General features: G+C 33.6%; 2 protein-coding genes across 4 annotated transcripts in view; one reads left to right on the plus strand and one right to left on the minus strand.

Annotated features, from left to right (window-relative positions):
- LOC126776693 (prolyl 3-hydroxylase sudestada1) overlaps nt 1-18,366 on the plus strand; it is a 382,982-nt gene that overhangs the window by 59,246 nt on the left and 305,370 nt on the right. The window lies entirely within an intron of this gene.
- LOC126776703 (prothoracicostatic peptides) overlaps nt 1-18,366 on the minus strand; it is a 63,522-nt gene that overhangs the window by 16,148 nt on the left and 29,008 nt on the right. For all 3 annotated transcript variants that reach the window (XM_050499332.1, XM_050499331.1, XM_050499330.1), the window contains exon 2: nt 43-138. In XM_050499332.1, coding sequence (XP_050355289.1) covers nt 43-138 — 96 coding nt within the window. The remainder of the gene's footprint in view (nt 1-42; nt 139-18,366) is intronic.

Raw genomic sequence — 18,366 nt, forward strand, 5'->3', positions numbered from 1 at the left:
TAAAATGCTATCTAATGTGGTGGCGTCGGTTGTGGTGCTTACCTGAGGTGGTGGCGCATCATGAGGAGCGTCGGCCGCGGCCACCACAGCCAGCGTCAGCGTCAGCGCTACACAAAGCGCGGCTACGCAGCAACGCATCTGAAACAACGACCATATGTTACTACGAAATTCTCGAATATACAGCATTTTTTCAAATAAACATATCTTTGTATTAGTGTGAAGTGACGTCATAAGCTATTGGTTTTATATGATACAGGTTTTATATAAATACCATACACGAGGCTTTAAAATGTCAGATGTGTAGGCGAGGTGATCAAGGTGCAGGTTCACTTCGGATTACACTTGATGATCAATACTAAATAATACTGTGTCACCGGCATAACATTACTATGAGAACAAGAACATACTTCTGCGGAGTCAATGCCCACGGTACACATGTGTCAAGAAAGCTAGTAGATTCAGACAGATCTAGAGCTTTTTTTAATGTGAAAAGATTAAGTAAGTTATTGCTTCTTAGTTACTTGGTACAACTGGAACTCAAGTAAGTTTTAAAGTGAATTGAATGAACGAATTCATCAATCTCTAGGAGTTATTTTTTCAATGCATTTTCTCGAAGAAAATATACAGATTCATAAACAATAAATAGTGAATAATAGGTACTTATTTTTTAACTTGATAATGCCTGGCACAATTTACAATATCCCTTTAATTTTTTTTACTAGCCTCCTATTATAAGTTGATCATACAAATGCGACCAAATGTATTAAGTTAAAACGCAATCAGATAATAGACCATGAGAAGCCGCTAAAGAGCAATACTTAGTATTGTTGCGTTCCGGTTTGAAGGGTGAGTGAGTCAGTGGAACTATAGGCACAAGGGACATACCATCTTAGTTTCTAAGGTTGGTGGTGCATTGGCGATGTAAGGAATGAAATTAGTATTTCCTACATCGCCAATGTCCATGGGCAGGTATGACCACTTAACATCAGGTGGCCCGTATGCCCGTCCTCGAGCTATTACATAATACAAAAGATTTTTAATTAATTTGCGAAATAGTTCTTTGCATGTTTTGCTGGTCCGAAATAAGACACCGTTGTCAATATAATGTTATTTATTCTCCGATATAATCTTATTCCAAAAATAATTAATTTCTTAGCGCTTTCATTTTTTTAAAAGACCGCTACGATGACAGTTGTCTTCTTCCATAAGGACAGTTAACGGCCAGATGTAATGTTATTATAAGTTATATTCAACCGACCTATACAGGTAATCAATAAAGTGCTAACAATTAGGTACGCACAATACTGATTGCGATATACAGAACATTGTTGTTATAAAAAAATTTGATTTGTATACATTTAAGTATTATATATTAGAATAAGAATAACAACTGAATTCCTTGTCCATTCTTTTCGGGAGAATCTACTTTCCAAGCTGTTGGTTTAGAATAAAATATAATGCTACGTTCAATTTAATCGTCATAAGTTTTCGCCTACTTGAATATCATGTGAAGTGAGAAGTGTCTTCCTCGTCTGTTGCATGTACGATACTACATCCTCTTTAAGCGATGCGTAGAATGGTAGAGGTCAAGTGTCGTTTAGGTTCTGAGGAGCAGGTCAGGTATGTCCAGCCGATATCTATTTACAGGCGACCCTCTTATAATAGAACGTATCATAGCTTTTCTATTAATTGCCTTTTAATAAATTCTAGCAGATTTATATAAAGGTCAAGCAAGTTAGTATAGTTGTTATTTTATGACTATGGTAGGGCTTTGTGCAAGCCCGTCTGGATAGGTACCACCCACTCAACAGATATTTTACCGCAAAACAGCAGTACTTGGTATTGTTGTGTTCCGGTTTGAAGGGTGAGTGAGCCAGTGTAATTACAGGCACAAGAGACATAACATCTAAGTTCCCAAGGTTGGTGGCGCATCGGTGATGTAAGCGATGGTTAACATTTCTTATAATGCCAATGTCTATGGGCGTTGGTGACCACTTACCATCGAGGGGCCCATATGCTCGTCCGCCTTCCTATTCTATAAAAAATGACTTAAAAGATTTCTTAAAATTATTTAAAATTATTGAGCATTCGGTATTATGTCGCCGTTAATTAATATATTATATTTATTATTACACTATTTCTACACAAATCACATGTGTTTTTTATTTTATTTTGACTAGAAATTGTTTAAAAAAAAAACTTTTATTTCATCCATGTAGATTATATTATCACTCACAGCTGATGTTAAATAAAAGCTTGTAAATAAAATAAATCTGTAAAATAATGTTGTTAGTACTGAATCAGCATACCCGCTTCCTAATCGATCTTGGTTTTGACAGCTCGTGATGCTGGAATGAGTCTCTAATTACTTCGTAACAGCAAGATTAAGTACATCATAAACATACGTAAGCGAATCGACTTTAAGACGAAGTTACGTCAATTACGGCACGTGGGTTCAGTATGTTCAGTAGGAGCGATAGTTGATAGTTAATAGTTGTCGATTATCTGGCGGTTACTTTGACATGCGATGCGGAGACGTGAGTTAGTTGTGAGTTAGTTGTGAGTTAGTTGCGGTCGTGTCGGGGTTAGCCGCTCTCGCGCGAACTTTACGCATAACAGATATACATTTGTAGATCATTTCATGTTCATATTTTAGTTTTATCACAAATATATTTAGCTTTATTTATTTATCAAAAAAATTATACTAACATGTTAATAAAAAAAATGATTAGCAATTTTTTGAACTGCAAAAATGATTTGCTTATATTTTTCAAGTGCAAAATATTATCAACCATTGTTATATTTTTTATTTATTAAGTTATTCAACACTCGTTAAAAACCCACAGGCGGGCGAAGATCATCTCTCCGCATAAAGTTTGGAGCTTCATTCAACCAAGCGAAGACGAAGAAGAAGAAGCGAATTATCGTGTGATTTAATTTTTTAACGAATGATATCTTTTCAGAACGTAAAGCCAATTTTTATTATATTAAAACCTTAGTAACAGCCTGTGAATGTCCTACAACTGGGCTAAGCCCTCCTCTTTCTTTTTGAGGAGACGATATAGAGCTTATTCCACCACGCTGCTCCAATGCGGGTTGGTAAAATTAAGTAGAGAGTGGCGCAGTGGAAGCGTGCTGGGCCCATTAAAACCTTATTCCATAAATAATTGATGTAACTTACTTACTATACTGTTTTCCTTAAAATAATAGACGAATCTATACATTCACAACCAAAATATCAAATCAAAAGCCTGAATATATTATATTCTTGATTTAGATGTTAGATATTAAATGAAACGGCAGTAGGTAATTCATAGAACCGATCATTGGTTTTTATCTCCGTGTTAAACAACATACTAATTGAAGGGTATTTACATTTACGAAACCGTCAGCGAGAGCGCGTCGTCAAAGTGACCGCAGCGCGTGCAATCAATATGATTCATGGAATTATTTTGTAGCGACGGTAATGTTCAAGTAAATATTATTGTACGTACGCTTGCGTAACGATGAAATGGACATTCGTTTGATCAGATCGCACACGTTACGGTTCGATTAACACGAAGTAAATGTTGACTCTGTCAATAATATTTGCTGGTGTTTAGTATTTTACAAATAAATGAACCGTTAGTGAACAGATTATTAAATTATTCAGTTCTAGTTACGTACGTTAACTTGTTACTAATCCACTTAATTTATTTATCGAGAAAATTTTTAGTTATTAGGGCGATGTGATGACTTAAAAAATCATTTTTGTCAAATAGTTGTACAGGTCATGAATTGTTTTAATAAAGAATATTAATATAAGAATGGTACGGATTCAGTTGTAACCAATTTCAAAAATACAATAATGTGTCGAAATTCACTTGTCTTTTTGCGTTGCAAAAGAAAGGAAAGGAAAAAGAAAACAATATTCTAGCTATGTCAGATTAGTTAAGAGATTGTGTACTGCAGAATTAGCATTAATATCACAAATAAACAGACCAAAACAGTCTCCGTTACACGCGCCTTATTCGTGATGATTCGACTCGATAGTCGTAGATACCTATTGGTTAACTAACTGTACACGTAAAAGTTAGTCATGCGTTTCCTGAACTACGGAAGCTGAAGAGTTGAAGCGATGAGTTGAGATCAAATAGGAGTCGTGAACTTGCCTCACACGCAACATGCTAGGGCTTAGAAACTTATATAATTTTCAAATCAGTGCCATTATATTAATAATTTTAAATTAGGTATTTCATCCTTAACCAAATTTTTAGTTTCTTTCAGGAAGACAGCCTAGCAGATGGGCTCCCGATGGTAAGTGTGTAGAGATTATGATCGAAGCGTCATGTTGCTTACCAAACAAGATGAATGAGAAGGCATACTTCAACTTAAGTATTCGATATAATTTAAACAAATTTACAAATTTCTATACATAAAATATTTTTGAGTTCCTTTCGTCGGTTCTTCGCAGGACAGAGATTTTTCTTTTTTGAGTTGTTGGTTGTCAAATTAAAAACTAACAGCAGGTTTTTAATTTGACAACCAATAAATAAACCTAATGCTTATTGGTTGAATACCTATTAACATTGAATAAAGTTTGAGATTTAGTGTATTTGTTCGCATCTCGTTACAATTATTTTACGGATTTTGATAAAACTGATTTTACTCTGGTTTATCAAACTAATTTAATCAATAAACTATAATTTAATATTAAACAGAATAAGTCAAACTTTACAAAATAAGTAGTTAATGTATGTAAGCATAGGTGCCGACTTCGTGGCCGTATATCTTGAAAATTGCGAAATACGTTTTCTTTTTCTTTGCCAGGTGTTCTGTGACGGTCAGATTTTTGTTTATACATATAAAGTGTACGTCCGGAAAGTGGCATTTATAAGTTTCCCTACATCAAAGACAAATGCACAGTACCCGTAGTGAACTGTATATATATTTGTGTGTACGTGTAGGTCTACTCTAAGAGCCGCTTCGAAGTCAGATCAGGTGAATTTAATGCGAGCAATAAACAGAGAACACTCACTGAACATTGAAAGTGTTTTAGTTGTGGTTGGAACAGACATTGAGACCGCATACAATGTGATATTTTACTTTTAGTATTGAGATATTTGATCCCTATTTTATTTACTTTTGTTTTATAGCAGCAGATAATGATATAGGACAATTTATGGTAAGAGGTTATCTTCCTTACTTCTTACGCCAGTCAGGGCTTCTAAGATAATATGTTCCCTGTGTCTGTAGTTATGCTAATTCGCCATTCAAAGTTTTTAATAAAGAATATTGCGGTTTGTGCTTCAGTGCCATAATATTAATCTGATGTATACAAAGGTTCTTATTCAATTTATATATTATACACGTTGTATTAAAAATAGTTTTTTGTTAACGTCGTTATTTAACCGCATTTTAAATCGAAAAATTCATCTCAATTCGAGTACCTACATCGACTAGATTGCGTGATCGTGTTCAAACACTCTGTACTGTACGACGTCGGCGACGCGCGGAGATTTTAACTCAATAAAATCGGTATACAAACAGATGGCGTGTAATATACGAATAATTGCTTCATAGTCTATTATTCACATAATCCTGGAGATCCATTACCAAATTGCTTATTGCCTTCGTTCGTTAGAAAAAAGACGTTTTTAAACATATTATATACACATATCCTTATATATAAAAAAGCCGAGATGGCCCAGTGGTTAGAACGCGTGAATCTTATCCGATGATCGTGGGTTCAAACCCGGGCAAGCACCACTGTATTTTCATGTGCTTAATTTGTGATTATAATTCATCTCGTGCTTAACGGTGAAGAAAAACATCGTGAGGAAACCTGCATGTGTCTAATTTCATTGAAATTCTGCCACGTGTGTATTCTACCAACCCGCATTGGAGCAGCGTGGTGGAATAAGCTCCACAACCTTCTCCTCAAAAGGGAGAGGAGGCCTTAGCCCAGCAGTGGGACATTAACAGGCTGTTACTGATATCCTTATATATATGACTTCGTGTATGACGGAAGAACAAAATATCATAATCTCAGCTCGGATCAATATTCAGTAATCAGTACTAAATAGGTATTAATTATTTCTTTACTTCGCTAAATTAATAACAACAGCTTAGTTACAAATAATAACATTTTTTCTCCAACTATTTTCGCACGACGAAGTCATTATTTCGTGTTTGTGTCCGATCTCAACGGCGATCAAAAGTTACCCACATTTTCATGATTACACGCCAAAGAATACAGATTCTTTCCAGATGGGAAGTTATTTAATTATTTCCAGATTTGTAGACTTTTCTGTTACAATAGTATGACCATTGAGTGCGAGCTACGAATATATCGTAATTAATAGTAGAGTAACAACCTGTTAATGTCCCACTGCTGGGCTAAGGCCTCCGCTCCATTTTGGTTGTGGAGCTTATTCCACCACGCTGCTCCAATGCGGGTTGGTAGAATACACACGTGGCAGAATTTCAATGAAATTAGACATGCATATATATATGTGCAGGTTTTCTCACGATGTTTTCCTTCACCGTCAAGCACGAAATGAATTATAAATACAAATTACGCACACGAATATTCAGTGGTGCTTGCCCGGGAACCCACGATCATCGATTAAGAGTCACGCGTTCTAACCACTAGGCCATCTCGGCTTGCTTGTCTATTAATAGTATTTTTAATTATTATCTATTATAGTATATGTTCACATGAATAGCATTAAATAAGATTTCAATTTATATTATATGTTGGGTGTCGAGACATTTCCGGGAGTTTATTATAAAACACTTTGCTCTAGTATTAGCTTAGCGGAGTGTGATGCTTCGTGTTATGTTTGTGTTTACTAATCACCTGATTTTAATTTTTATAAAAAATATGTTTTTAATACTTTATTTTCCGTGAGGAATTGTAGAGCGGGAAGGGTAAAATGCGGGCTAATTTTAACCCCTATTATCCAATTAGGTATGATAAATGGAGCTCTTAGAGGATCGATATTGCATTATAAATAGGATATCGAAGCGATGACCTGCAGTTGGAGTGGCCACGCTACGATGACCAACGAGCGTAAGACTGATTCTACAACGGATGATTAGCAGCGCTGCGTAGTCGCTTAAAAAGCTATTTATTTCTCATAATATTTGAATAGACTGTTCAAAAGCATTTGTAAATATAAATAGTTGCCAGTTTCATCCATCATATAGGATGAAAACGAAATGAAAATTTTGTTCGTAATAGTAAACAATATTATATAATATTTATTGTATTGTATTATATAGTATTGAATGAAAAAGCCAAACGAATTAAATACGTATTATACAACTTTATAAATAGTGTGAAAGCGCTCTAACCGATTCGCGTATTGTCTGTGTGATGTATACTTCAATGAAGTATTATAAACGTCGCCGGATTAGCGAACACGTAAGTTTTCTCTTCACACATGCATACATACATATGTACACACATCTAATACGGAATAACAAAGGTTAGTACGGCTTATCCACATTAAATTCTGTTTCAACTTGTTTTTTTAGGACTCATAAGAAAATATTGTATTAAATTTATCTCGGCTAACGTAGTTAAAAGTTAAATACAAGTAAGATGATTTGGTGGGTCGTTGAGCAAGCCTGCCTGGGTAGGTACGACCCACTCATCACAAATGTCCAAGCAGTAGCACTTAGTATTGTCGTGTTCTGGTTTGTAGGGTGAGTGAGCCAGTGTAACTACAGGCATAAGGGATATAACACCTAAGAGTTTTTGAGGTTAGTGGTGCATCGGTGATGTAAGGAATGGTTTATGTTTCTTACGGTACCACTGTCTATGGACGGTGGTAACCGCTTAACTTGTGGTGGGTCAACTGCCCATCCTACGTACATCATAAAATACTTGATGTTTGTTAAATAAGGTATATTTTCGGTAAAGGATTATGATAAATTTAAATTTGGATTTTTGATTGGCATGCAAGATTAATAATAATTAATTAAGTATCTATGTAACATAATTGTTAGAAAAGAGTAAGTACTGAGTTTCTTGCCGGTTCTAGAATCTACATTCCAAACCAGTGGTAGCTCTAAATTTTAATTTTTGTAAAATGACAAACTTGAATTTTAATTTGATGAAGTAGAACTCGAAGTATGCGTTCTCTGTTATTCTTCAGTTACTGTTGTAATATCACATATATAATATTCCAGTGTCGTGTTTGGTCGTCGAACGTTTCTCTTAATCTTACTAATGGCGAACACGTAATCTCGGATACATCCATTTCTACGATACAAACGACTTTCATAAATAATGCACGAACTTGCATTTTTTGCAAATGATTATGGAAATGGTATAGCAGATACAATTTATATTTATGAATGATGGATTCGAAAATACATTTTACAATTATTCTGACATTTTACCTAAAACATAAATAAATAAAAATATTTGCTTAACTTTTAACATCATGCATACATATAATAATTTAGAATAATGTTATCGAGAGATTCAATCAAGTTCAAAAAGGGTTTTAGTAATTTCAATTTCCGCATCAATAGCTCAGGAATGGGAGCGAAGCGCGAGCTGGGAATACATAATTCGTTCATTCAATCCGGTCTTTTGATGCAATAGCTTTGATTAGCTTCTTATTTAGAAGTTAATTAATTACTGGGTACCTAATTTAATTTGAATAATTGTTTGAGTATTATTATAAATTATATTTACGGTTAAGCAAACGAAGCAGCATAGTTTACGTAATAATAAATTAACTCGAAATTCTAAGGAGATTTCGTTGTCACCAAAATCTTCTTGTATACATAACATCGTAAGTTGTAATATAGAAGATGTTACTCCTGCATAAAATGATATATTATTGTATAGAATGAAGTTAACGAAAATAGCACCTTCTAAGTGTAAGTTGTTAAAACTATTTCCATATCAACATACGTTACATTACACTTTAATAGTAATAACACTAGTTTTAAGCAGTTCAAAGCAGTTTAGTTGCCGAGCCTCGGGAGCCAACTACATGAACTACACTTTGCTCATTTTCTCAAGGTTTCGCGATTATAACACATTTACATAGTCTCAGTAAAAGCTATCTCTGACAAAACTGAAAGCTGCTGACTCGAAGGGTAGCGTCTTCAACAAACAATGTACGTAGAAGGGGCTCAATACTGCTCGTGAGGCGAAACTGTCTAGTTTAATTTAACAGCTATTGATAGAATTTAAGACAACGATTTTGTTCTGGTTGAACAATATAATGAAGATACATACAGTGTTTTGAGATGAAAGTTCTTAATGTTCTATTTTGTTTGGTTTTACTTATATATATAAATAAAGTTACAACGGAAGTCAGTCATGTTATTAGTATGTAATGAGGTGGTATACACAGCGTGACATCAGCCGTGAATATGGTTTGCTGAGGATAATAAAGATGAAGAGTGATAAGGCAAGACAAAAACCAGGCAATGGTGTAATAATAACAGAGTACAAGTTAAAATACCTCACATACGGCTGTCTTTTAAAACAACAAGCCTTGTATACTCGTTGGAGAATGTAATGGTAATAATACTATGAAATGTTTAGTCTGTTAAATTTTGATGAAACTTGTGATGAAGCTGAGATGGCCTAGTTGTAAGAAAGCGTGAATCTTAACCGATGATCGTGGGTTCAAACCCGGGTAGGCACCACTGAATTTTCATGTGCTTAATTTGTGATTATAATTCATCTCGTGTTTGACGGTGAAGGAAAACAAAGTAAGGAATCCTGCATGTGTCTAATTTCACTGAAATTCTGCCACAGTGTATTATGTAAAAACATATTTATTATCTATTTTTATCTTTTTTAAATTTATTACTTTTTTTTAATAGATTAGGAACGTGGACGAGCATATGAGCCACCTGATGGTAAGTGGTCACCAAAGGCCCTTAAACATTGGCATTGTAAGAAATGTCAACCATCGCTTATAGCCAATGCGCCACCAACCTTGGGAATTAAGATTTTATGTTCCTTGTGCCTGTAATTACACTTAATCTTAATTATGAAGATATTACGTGCAGTGTGCACAGGGATCGACGATGTGATAGAAGTAAAAGATAAACTATAAATTCTATCATTAACTTAATAGTAGTTAGTAACGAGTTGAATCGATACTTCTATTTATATAAAAAATCAATATCTACGTTACGAGGCAATGCACTCTTACGAAATATTATTAGCTCAAAGCGATCGATACATGGAATGAAATGAATATTGACTTAGAGTAAAAACTGCTTTAAATTAAAAAATTTACATTCTAATTATAACGATAATTATTATTTTAATAGGCTAAGTAACAGATTGATTTATTAATTAGAGGGGTTTCTATATTTGAGAATTTTTTCGTAATTAATTATTCATTGAATATCACATTACCATCTATATATTAATTCCATTAGACTTCCGATTAATCTCGTGTTCTGTTAGCTCAAGGAATTTTATTTTATAGTATGAATTACTACTAAAAATAGTCAATGGAGTCATAAGATACTAAAATATGTTTTTTTGTAATCTTACATCTTCTAACATGAAATTTATTATCGTACTTTATAAGTGTAATGATCCATTATTGGTATAAGTCCGTATTTATACTTTAATTTTCTTGTATTTAAGTTCTTCTAAGATCATTTGTTACTATGAATATATTTATAAAAACAACAACATGAACAGAAGCATATTTTAATGAATTGAAGAAATGTTTCGAATCTAAAGATACTTTGTTACAATAAGGCACATTTACCTTTATATATCTTTATATAACCCTTAATATATCTGTTATGGTAACTACAGAAACAGGCCAAATAAAAAAAAAATTTGGTCGTGACAAAATATCGTGTTCGCATCGTCGAGTGTAAACAATTGTTGTTTATCTATCTCTAAAGCAGAAACAATTTCAGTTCAGCTAATGAATATTGAAGCACACGTCCTCCGGACATGTCGCGCATATTTGCTCCAAATAATAACCTGTCATATCTAGTAAACAACTGCGCAGGACGACAACATTAGCCCTTATTGTGAAATGAAAAAGGACTATATTAGAGCGGTGGTCTTGTATGATTTGTTTCAAAAGATAGTAACTCATTTTAAAGAATATTTTGGAATATTTAACACTTTTATATTGGATCAAAATTAATTATGGATTTTAAAAACACTTCTATCCTCAAGGCAAAGAATTACTGTAAAAACGTAGCTTTTATTTAAATATTTTAATAAATATTTAAGTTTTAAATTTCTTACTTACACAATGTCATTTTGATTACCAACTGCGAAGATTTTAATATTTTTTTATAAATCTTAAAAATCTATAATGTATCAATAAAATAGTTCAAACATCTACGTCGTCTAATCCGAGCGATTGTTTTCGCAGCCGACTGTCATTAACACGGATGGATTCCTTCATCCTAATAGCAGTTTATTACGAATAATCGAATGAGACTCGATTATCTGACGATTAGTAATCGATCTGAGAGGATTAAACAAACAAAATTGATTAAAATTGTCGAGACGAAGAAGGTTACGACCAAAGATATAAAATTTCAACGATATTACTATAGTAGACATAACAAAAATACTATAAATGAACAAATGAGGTTCTATTTAACTTTACCTGTTAGTATGTTGACCCACAGGTAAAAACTTGCAACTGAATTACAAGCTCACAAGGTTAAATACCGATTGAGCCAAGATTTTGCAACACTTTTGGTGCTTGTGAAAATACACCATTGTGGTAATGCTAAATTTAATAATAATTAATAAAAATTATCATTAGTAAAAACGTTGTAATTAATAATTCTTTACATATATTCTTTTTAATAATACATCCTACATGAGTATCATCAACACGTTTTGTCAGCGCGATGGAAATAGTTTCCTTCTCGCCGAGAGGACCTGCGGAGACAGCTGGCGGTATCGACTTCAATGTTCTTATTAATGTAACAAATGAAGCTTGAAGAAGCATTTCTTATTGATACTGCATTGACAGCTAATAATATTTCAATTAATAATACACCTTCCCAAACGAGTTTATACGATCGTAAATATTTTATTAATGTACTGTGTTAGCGACGAAGTTTTCCTTTTAAACAATTTCGAGGACTCCCTTTCTTACCTTAATCGCTTAATCTCATAAAGTCATTGAACAGTCGCGATAAAAATGAAATCTCCGTCGTTTTATCTCAACGCTTAAAACCGAACAAAAGCGAACCAACGCGCAGGTTCCCTCGGATGTTTTCAGACATAATGTGAGAACATTACTTAATAAATTAAGGATTTGAGTAACTTTCAAAGTCAAAGTCGAAGCTTCAACACGCCCACTATCTAAGCCGTAATTAAGTTTAGAAATATTCTCTTTTTATAAGGATTAAAACGAGCAAAATTGTTTTTAAGAAATAACTAATGTTTCTGAGAAGTCGTACTTGCTTGTGATGCTATAGGTATACTGCCCCGTGGAGCTAGTAACTATCTGATAAAGCTAAATACCCCGACATAAGCAAAGCATACTTACCGTCATGCGCCGCAAACTCTTTATGTTGTTTTCTGAGTTAAGCTTAGTAACTCTTTTTATTTCTACTTATATCAATCTAATCGTTCTTTGTAATTCCGCTTACCTGGAAAGAATAAAATTGTTCATTAGATATAACTGGTACTTCAATTTTCTCGTTAAAGCAATATATATTTCTACGATGTAATTAGATATTCATATATATGTTCGAAGGAAATTATTGAATGGTTTGTAGAATTCATAAAATATTCATTCTCTACTACTGTACTCTGCTGTCTGGCCGCTGTAGAAAATAATTCGGTTGTTGTATTACTCATTATACAATAGGATTTTATTTAATCATACATATGTTGATCATCAAAAAATGGATACGAAGAGAAAAAATATATTTAAAATTAAATTAACATAAAATAAAGATTAAATGACAAACAATTATTTATTGATTAGTTTTAGACCAGATTTCAAAATTCGAATTAAAAATATAGACGTGAAATCGAAGTACGTGTGTATTGTACGAGGGCGGCGGTGACAGATTAGCGCTGGATGTCTTATCAAGGAACAAACGCTGAAATTAATTCTTATATCCTTTCAAGGTAACATAAGGATAAATCTTCTATTGAATTTTTTTTAATCTATCGAACAAATAAATACCAGTTTCATCATGACGAGCAGCACTGCATTATTAATGTATTTCCAAGAATGTGACGTGGATTCGTTCCACGTCATAGCAATCGATGATGGTACTGAGTAATTCATGAGGTCGATCGCTTGGGGCCGTCGTGTTTAGAGCTAATAATGTGATGTCGAGTGCTTGAAAGCTGTTGTTTAAGCTTGTTGTAGTAATAGGCTATTTAATCCGCAGAATACTAATACCACATCAAAACACAATGTTTGTATTGAAATCTGCCATAACGATTATATGTTGATAAATGATTTAACATTATTCATTATTTATATCTAATTGTATACGTATATATTACTCAAATAGTTTAGTTACTACGCAAACGACAGGCGTTTGATTGTTATAACAAATATAACGTTATATCGAATGTGGTTTATAGCATGTCTATCAATTCGGGTAATATAATTACAAGCCGCGGCTCGGAGTTCGTTGGAAGTCACCGATACACAGACACCTCTCTCGTCGTCGGAGCGTCTTACGAGTACTACACCGCTATTGTCTCGGGCTATTGTTTGTCTGAAAGTCTGAGGTCGGGCGTGTGTGGCTTTTGTTGGAGACTACAGTATTTAGAGCGTACTATTAGATAAAGGGGATCAGTGAACTAAACATCGAATAATCTAAGTTTATTAGGCATTTTCCACATAAAATAGAGTTTTGAAGTATAAATAAAACGAAGTTTTTTAATATATAATCACATAGTAATTACCTCATGAAATCTGATCTCTAGCCATTTGAGAGGTTTATAGAGTTGTATATAGAGATTGAAGTTAAGTAGTAGGTAGTTAATCAAAACTAAGTAACCATGTAGTTGGATCATTTGCCAAAAATAGAAACCTCTTATAAATCCCCATTATCTCGCTTTAAAATAATATCTAAAAAATGAATAGCCCGTTATATTACCTCGACTGGTGGTACAAGCGGGATGGTTTATTTTTCGGAAACGGAATTGCCAGATGAAATCCTGCAACCTGGAATAAGCTCCAAACTCCTCAACAGGTGAAGAGGCTTTAGCCAAGCGGTGGGATATTAAAAGGTTCTTAGTTTTAAATTTTAGCAGCTTTGATCTTTTTCTAATAAATTACAGTTTGTTATAACTGACCATGTGTGTTGTTACAGTGAAAACATAAGTACTAACTAACCATGACACGATTCTGTTGTAAGGTCATTTAATTGTAGTGTTCCTTAGCAATTCTTTGTTTCGTTTGTTCATGGTTGTGTCGTTAGTTATAATTTAAAGATTCTTAATACGAATAAAGATTAAAGGGTTTTTGAATATTTATAAAACTAGAATCACGTGTAAATACGTAAAAAGTAACAGTCTGTAATGGTCCCACTGCTGGGCTAACTCCTGCTTTTTTCTCCTTTTTTTGAGGAAGGAAATTTTGGATCTCATTCCACGCAGCTTCAATGACAGTTTGTTGATATATATACATACATGTGTCAGTATTCTTTCACCGCCAAGAACGAGACGCACTATAAACACAAATTAATTACTTGAGAATTCAGAGGTGCTTGCTTGGGTTGTAACCCGCAGTCATCGGTTAAGATTCACGTGTTCGAACCACTGGGCCATCACGTCTCGTAAATAACATACTTTGTTAAAAATACGTATTTACTGAAGGTACAGTAATTAGTAGTTTCAAATGTTTTTATTTAAGGTCACTTTGAATTGTGTTTGTTTATTCAGCTGTGAGCCGAACATGTTGGTTAAAATTTGAACTATATTTTCTAGTGGCGATTTAGTTTTTGTTCGATAAACGTTCAATAGCATATAATAGTAAATAATTATATATATTCGTTGTGTAATAGTTTTAATAACAAGACGTAAGTAATTTTTATTATTATGTAATATCAATTTTATATATATATATATATATATATACTTATATGGTTTTTCTTTCCTAATTAGCATGATTGCTATAACGATACTTTCGAGTAAAGGAAACGTTTGCCCAGCAATTAGACATCTGCTTTAATTTTATTTTCTATTCTTTTTTAATGTATTACATAGAAAGACTGTCCATAGGCATTGGTATTGTACGATATATTAACCTTCCTTACATAGCAAATGCGCCCCCTTTCCCTTACTTCGCAAATCCTTGGGAACTAAGATGCTATGTCCCTTGTGCCTGTCGTTATATTGGCTCACTCACCCTTCAAATTGGATGACAATAATAATAATTATTGCTGCTTAATGGTAGAATATATTCAGAAGAGCTTCTAAAAATCCCTACCACTAACATATATCCCACGATTAGGATTATTAAATAACAAATAAGTAGCAATGAAACATCGAGTACAATCTCAAAGCGAAGACGCCATTTCTGCGATACTTCTGAAAAAAATTAATCTCGGCGACGAGTGCTGCGTGAATGAAGCGATTAATATCAGTTTAGTACCGAGAGCGCGGATTACGGAGTTTAGTTTGAGTTTCAGCTGCCGCCGCGACGCGTGGGCTCACTTCGCTAATTGAGAAATTGTTGCTCTAACTTGCGTTGCACATACACCGTATAAAACAAACAGATAAACTATTATATATATTAAAATATTCATTTAATTATATATTTTAACCAGCAACCGTATCAATGTAGACTGTTGTTTAGTTTAAAGAAATCAGATCTATTGTTATTTCATATTAAAACTATAATTATTTAGTGAAACTGTATTTATTTTTTATTTAAAACCTATGTTTTTTTACAAGGTTTTTTTAAATGTTCATTCCTGACGGATTAGGGTCACGGTGACCATTCGGAAGGGGGCCTGGCCTTCTGGGCTGGACATATTACAGTGAATAAGTGTATACGCGAGCACAGGAACATTCTCTTTTAATTCTCTCTCATAATTCGAAGGGACTCATAGTCCGAAGTCAATGGAAAGAGCTTTTTATTTATTTAGCTCGAACCAGGAGTTGTGTCCTGAACCTCGGGCTCTGCGGCTTTATTAGTTTGGCACAGATCAACAAGGCAGTTATTTATATTTGTTTTAATAAAGTAAGCTTACAAATTAGAATACCAGCTTAAGTTAAGAATTAGTTAATATAATGTAAAGCACGCAATCATTTTGTGTTAATATAAAAATATAAATATGTTAAAAAACTTTACTAAAAATACGAAGCGTTTTATAGAACTCAATTTCACAGTAACAGAATCCTTTAAAACCAATAATCAAATTGAAAACTGAGACGGTAATAAAAATATTAACTTTAATATCGCGGAACATTACGCAATATTAAATTTGTAGGCGTCGAGTCGTAATCGCCGGTAATTATCCGAGGCCGGCTTCATTTCGACGCCGGCATTTGCAAACTTTTTTTAATAATCGTTTTCTCTTGTATTCATAAAACGATTCGTTTGCAGATTGTCGCTGAGATACGATGAGTCGCGCGTGTGTCGCGTTCCTGCTGGTTTTCATAATTCAAGGTAAGGTGTGTGATTACTAGCGAGTAATTACGTTTACATTTATGAATACGGCATTTAATTTTACACACAATTCTACAAATCTACTATTTAATGAAATATTTAATATTTAATGAAGAAACATGTGTGTGGCGCATGATATTCTGCCACATGTGCTCAACTTGCTCATGAGTAGCGGTTGGAATAAGCTCCATAACTAATCCGTAAGAGGAGAGGGGATCCAGTCCTAGACGTAGTCCGGCGGGACATGAACGGACTCTTACTGTCATAATATATGATAAACTAATTCACTCGCTGCTTTTTTGAAGTTAACGACATTATAAACACAAAGTAACTAAGCTATGTAGTTTACACCAATTACATGAGTGTGGAAAACATTTTAGTGAAACAATTCACTGTTGTTTTTATAAGATGAACCATGTACTCACGTCACCAGTGCTATTAAAATAATCTCCATAAGCCTTTAAAACAATTTTACGGTTAACGAGTAAGCTATCATTGGAGTTATGTTATTATTATTACGAAAATTATATCGAGGCGTTTCCGCCGAAGTGATCTCTAGCGGATTATAATAATACTTGAAGGGTCACATAGACCACAGCCACCCGTACATTTAAATACGACACGATCGTATTAGCATACTGGTTACGATGTTACAAGTGTAGAGCTGTGGACCCGCCGTAGCAGGAAGACAGCTTATTAAAGAGCTAGCAGGTTTGAGTCCCTTCGGAGATCATAATAAAAATCAACTTGCATAATTTAATCACAAAAGTTTACTATATCTTTGAATAAAATTAAAATAAATCGTTGCCTGGTCGTTGTTGGTCTACTACGATGATCTATACCATTAAAATCCTATCTATGCTATCCCTATACTAATCGTATCCTACTATATCCTACTCATAAAGGATATTATTGTTTAATCTTTATACAAATTTCGATTTAAGTTTTATATTCATATTTCCTATTAATGTTTTTTAATTAATCTAATATTTATATGATCAAGACATTAAATTTGAACCCACGATCTTTGGACTATTGAAGCAATGAAAAGCGATTTTAGATAAAATTCGAACAATTATCGATTTTTTGATCCTGCGATTATCCTAGCATACCCGGGGTGTCATTGTGCTGTTTTTGCGAGTTACAACAAATTGATTGGTTTACAAACCTCCACGAAAGAATACATATGTGACATCTTTCACAGTAATTGACAACGGTGTCGAAATCTATTTATCTCAAATATATTATACATAAACATACATATATATATATATAAGAAAATAAAATGTTAGTAAATAAGATTTTTAATTAAGGAGATTTCAATAGTTAATAATCGCCAAGTCTCTCGCGTTGCCCGAACCAATACCAGCGATCGTAATTAGAGTGCGGTAGTCATTTTGAGATCTTAGCAGTTTTGAGATGAAGATAATGGGTTTCCAATTATATACTGAACCCCTGTTATCTGCGGGACAAGTTGAAGGCTGATATGACATCGTCACAATGACGGCCAACTTGCTTTGGGTAATCCTTCCCGTGGCTATAAAACAGATATCGCAGGCTCCGATTATAAACAATACATAAGAGACGCTGGATGTGACGCCATTATGAGGATAAATAAATAGCGACGCCTATTAAATTGTATACAATGGAGATAAATCTGATTTTATAAGACTTAAAAAATAATAATGTAATAATTATATATAATTCCTCAAGACTTTAATCGTGCCAAATTAAACTTTACATTATTTTAAATATT

Source organism: Nymphalis io, chromosome 21, assembly GCF_905147045.1.
Source record: "Nymphalis io chromosome 21, ilAglIoxx1.1, whole genome shotgun sequence".
NCBI classification, from domain to species: Eukaryota; Metazoa; Arthropoda; class Insecta; order Lepidoptera; family Nymphalidae; genus Nymphalis; species Nymphalis io.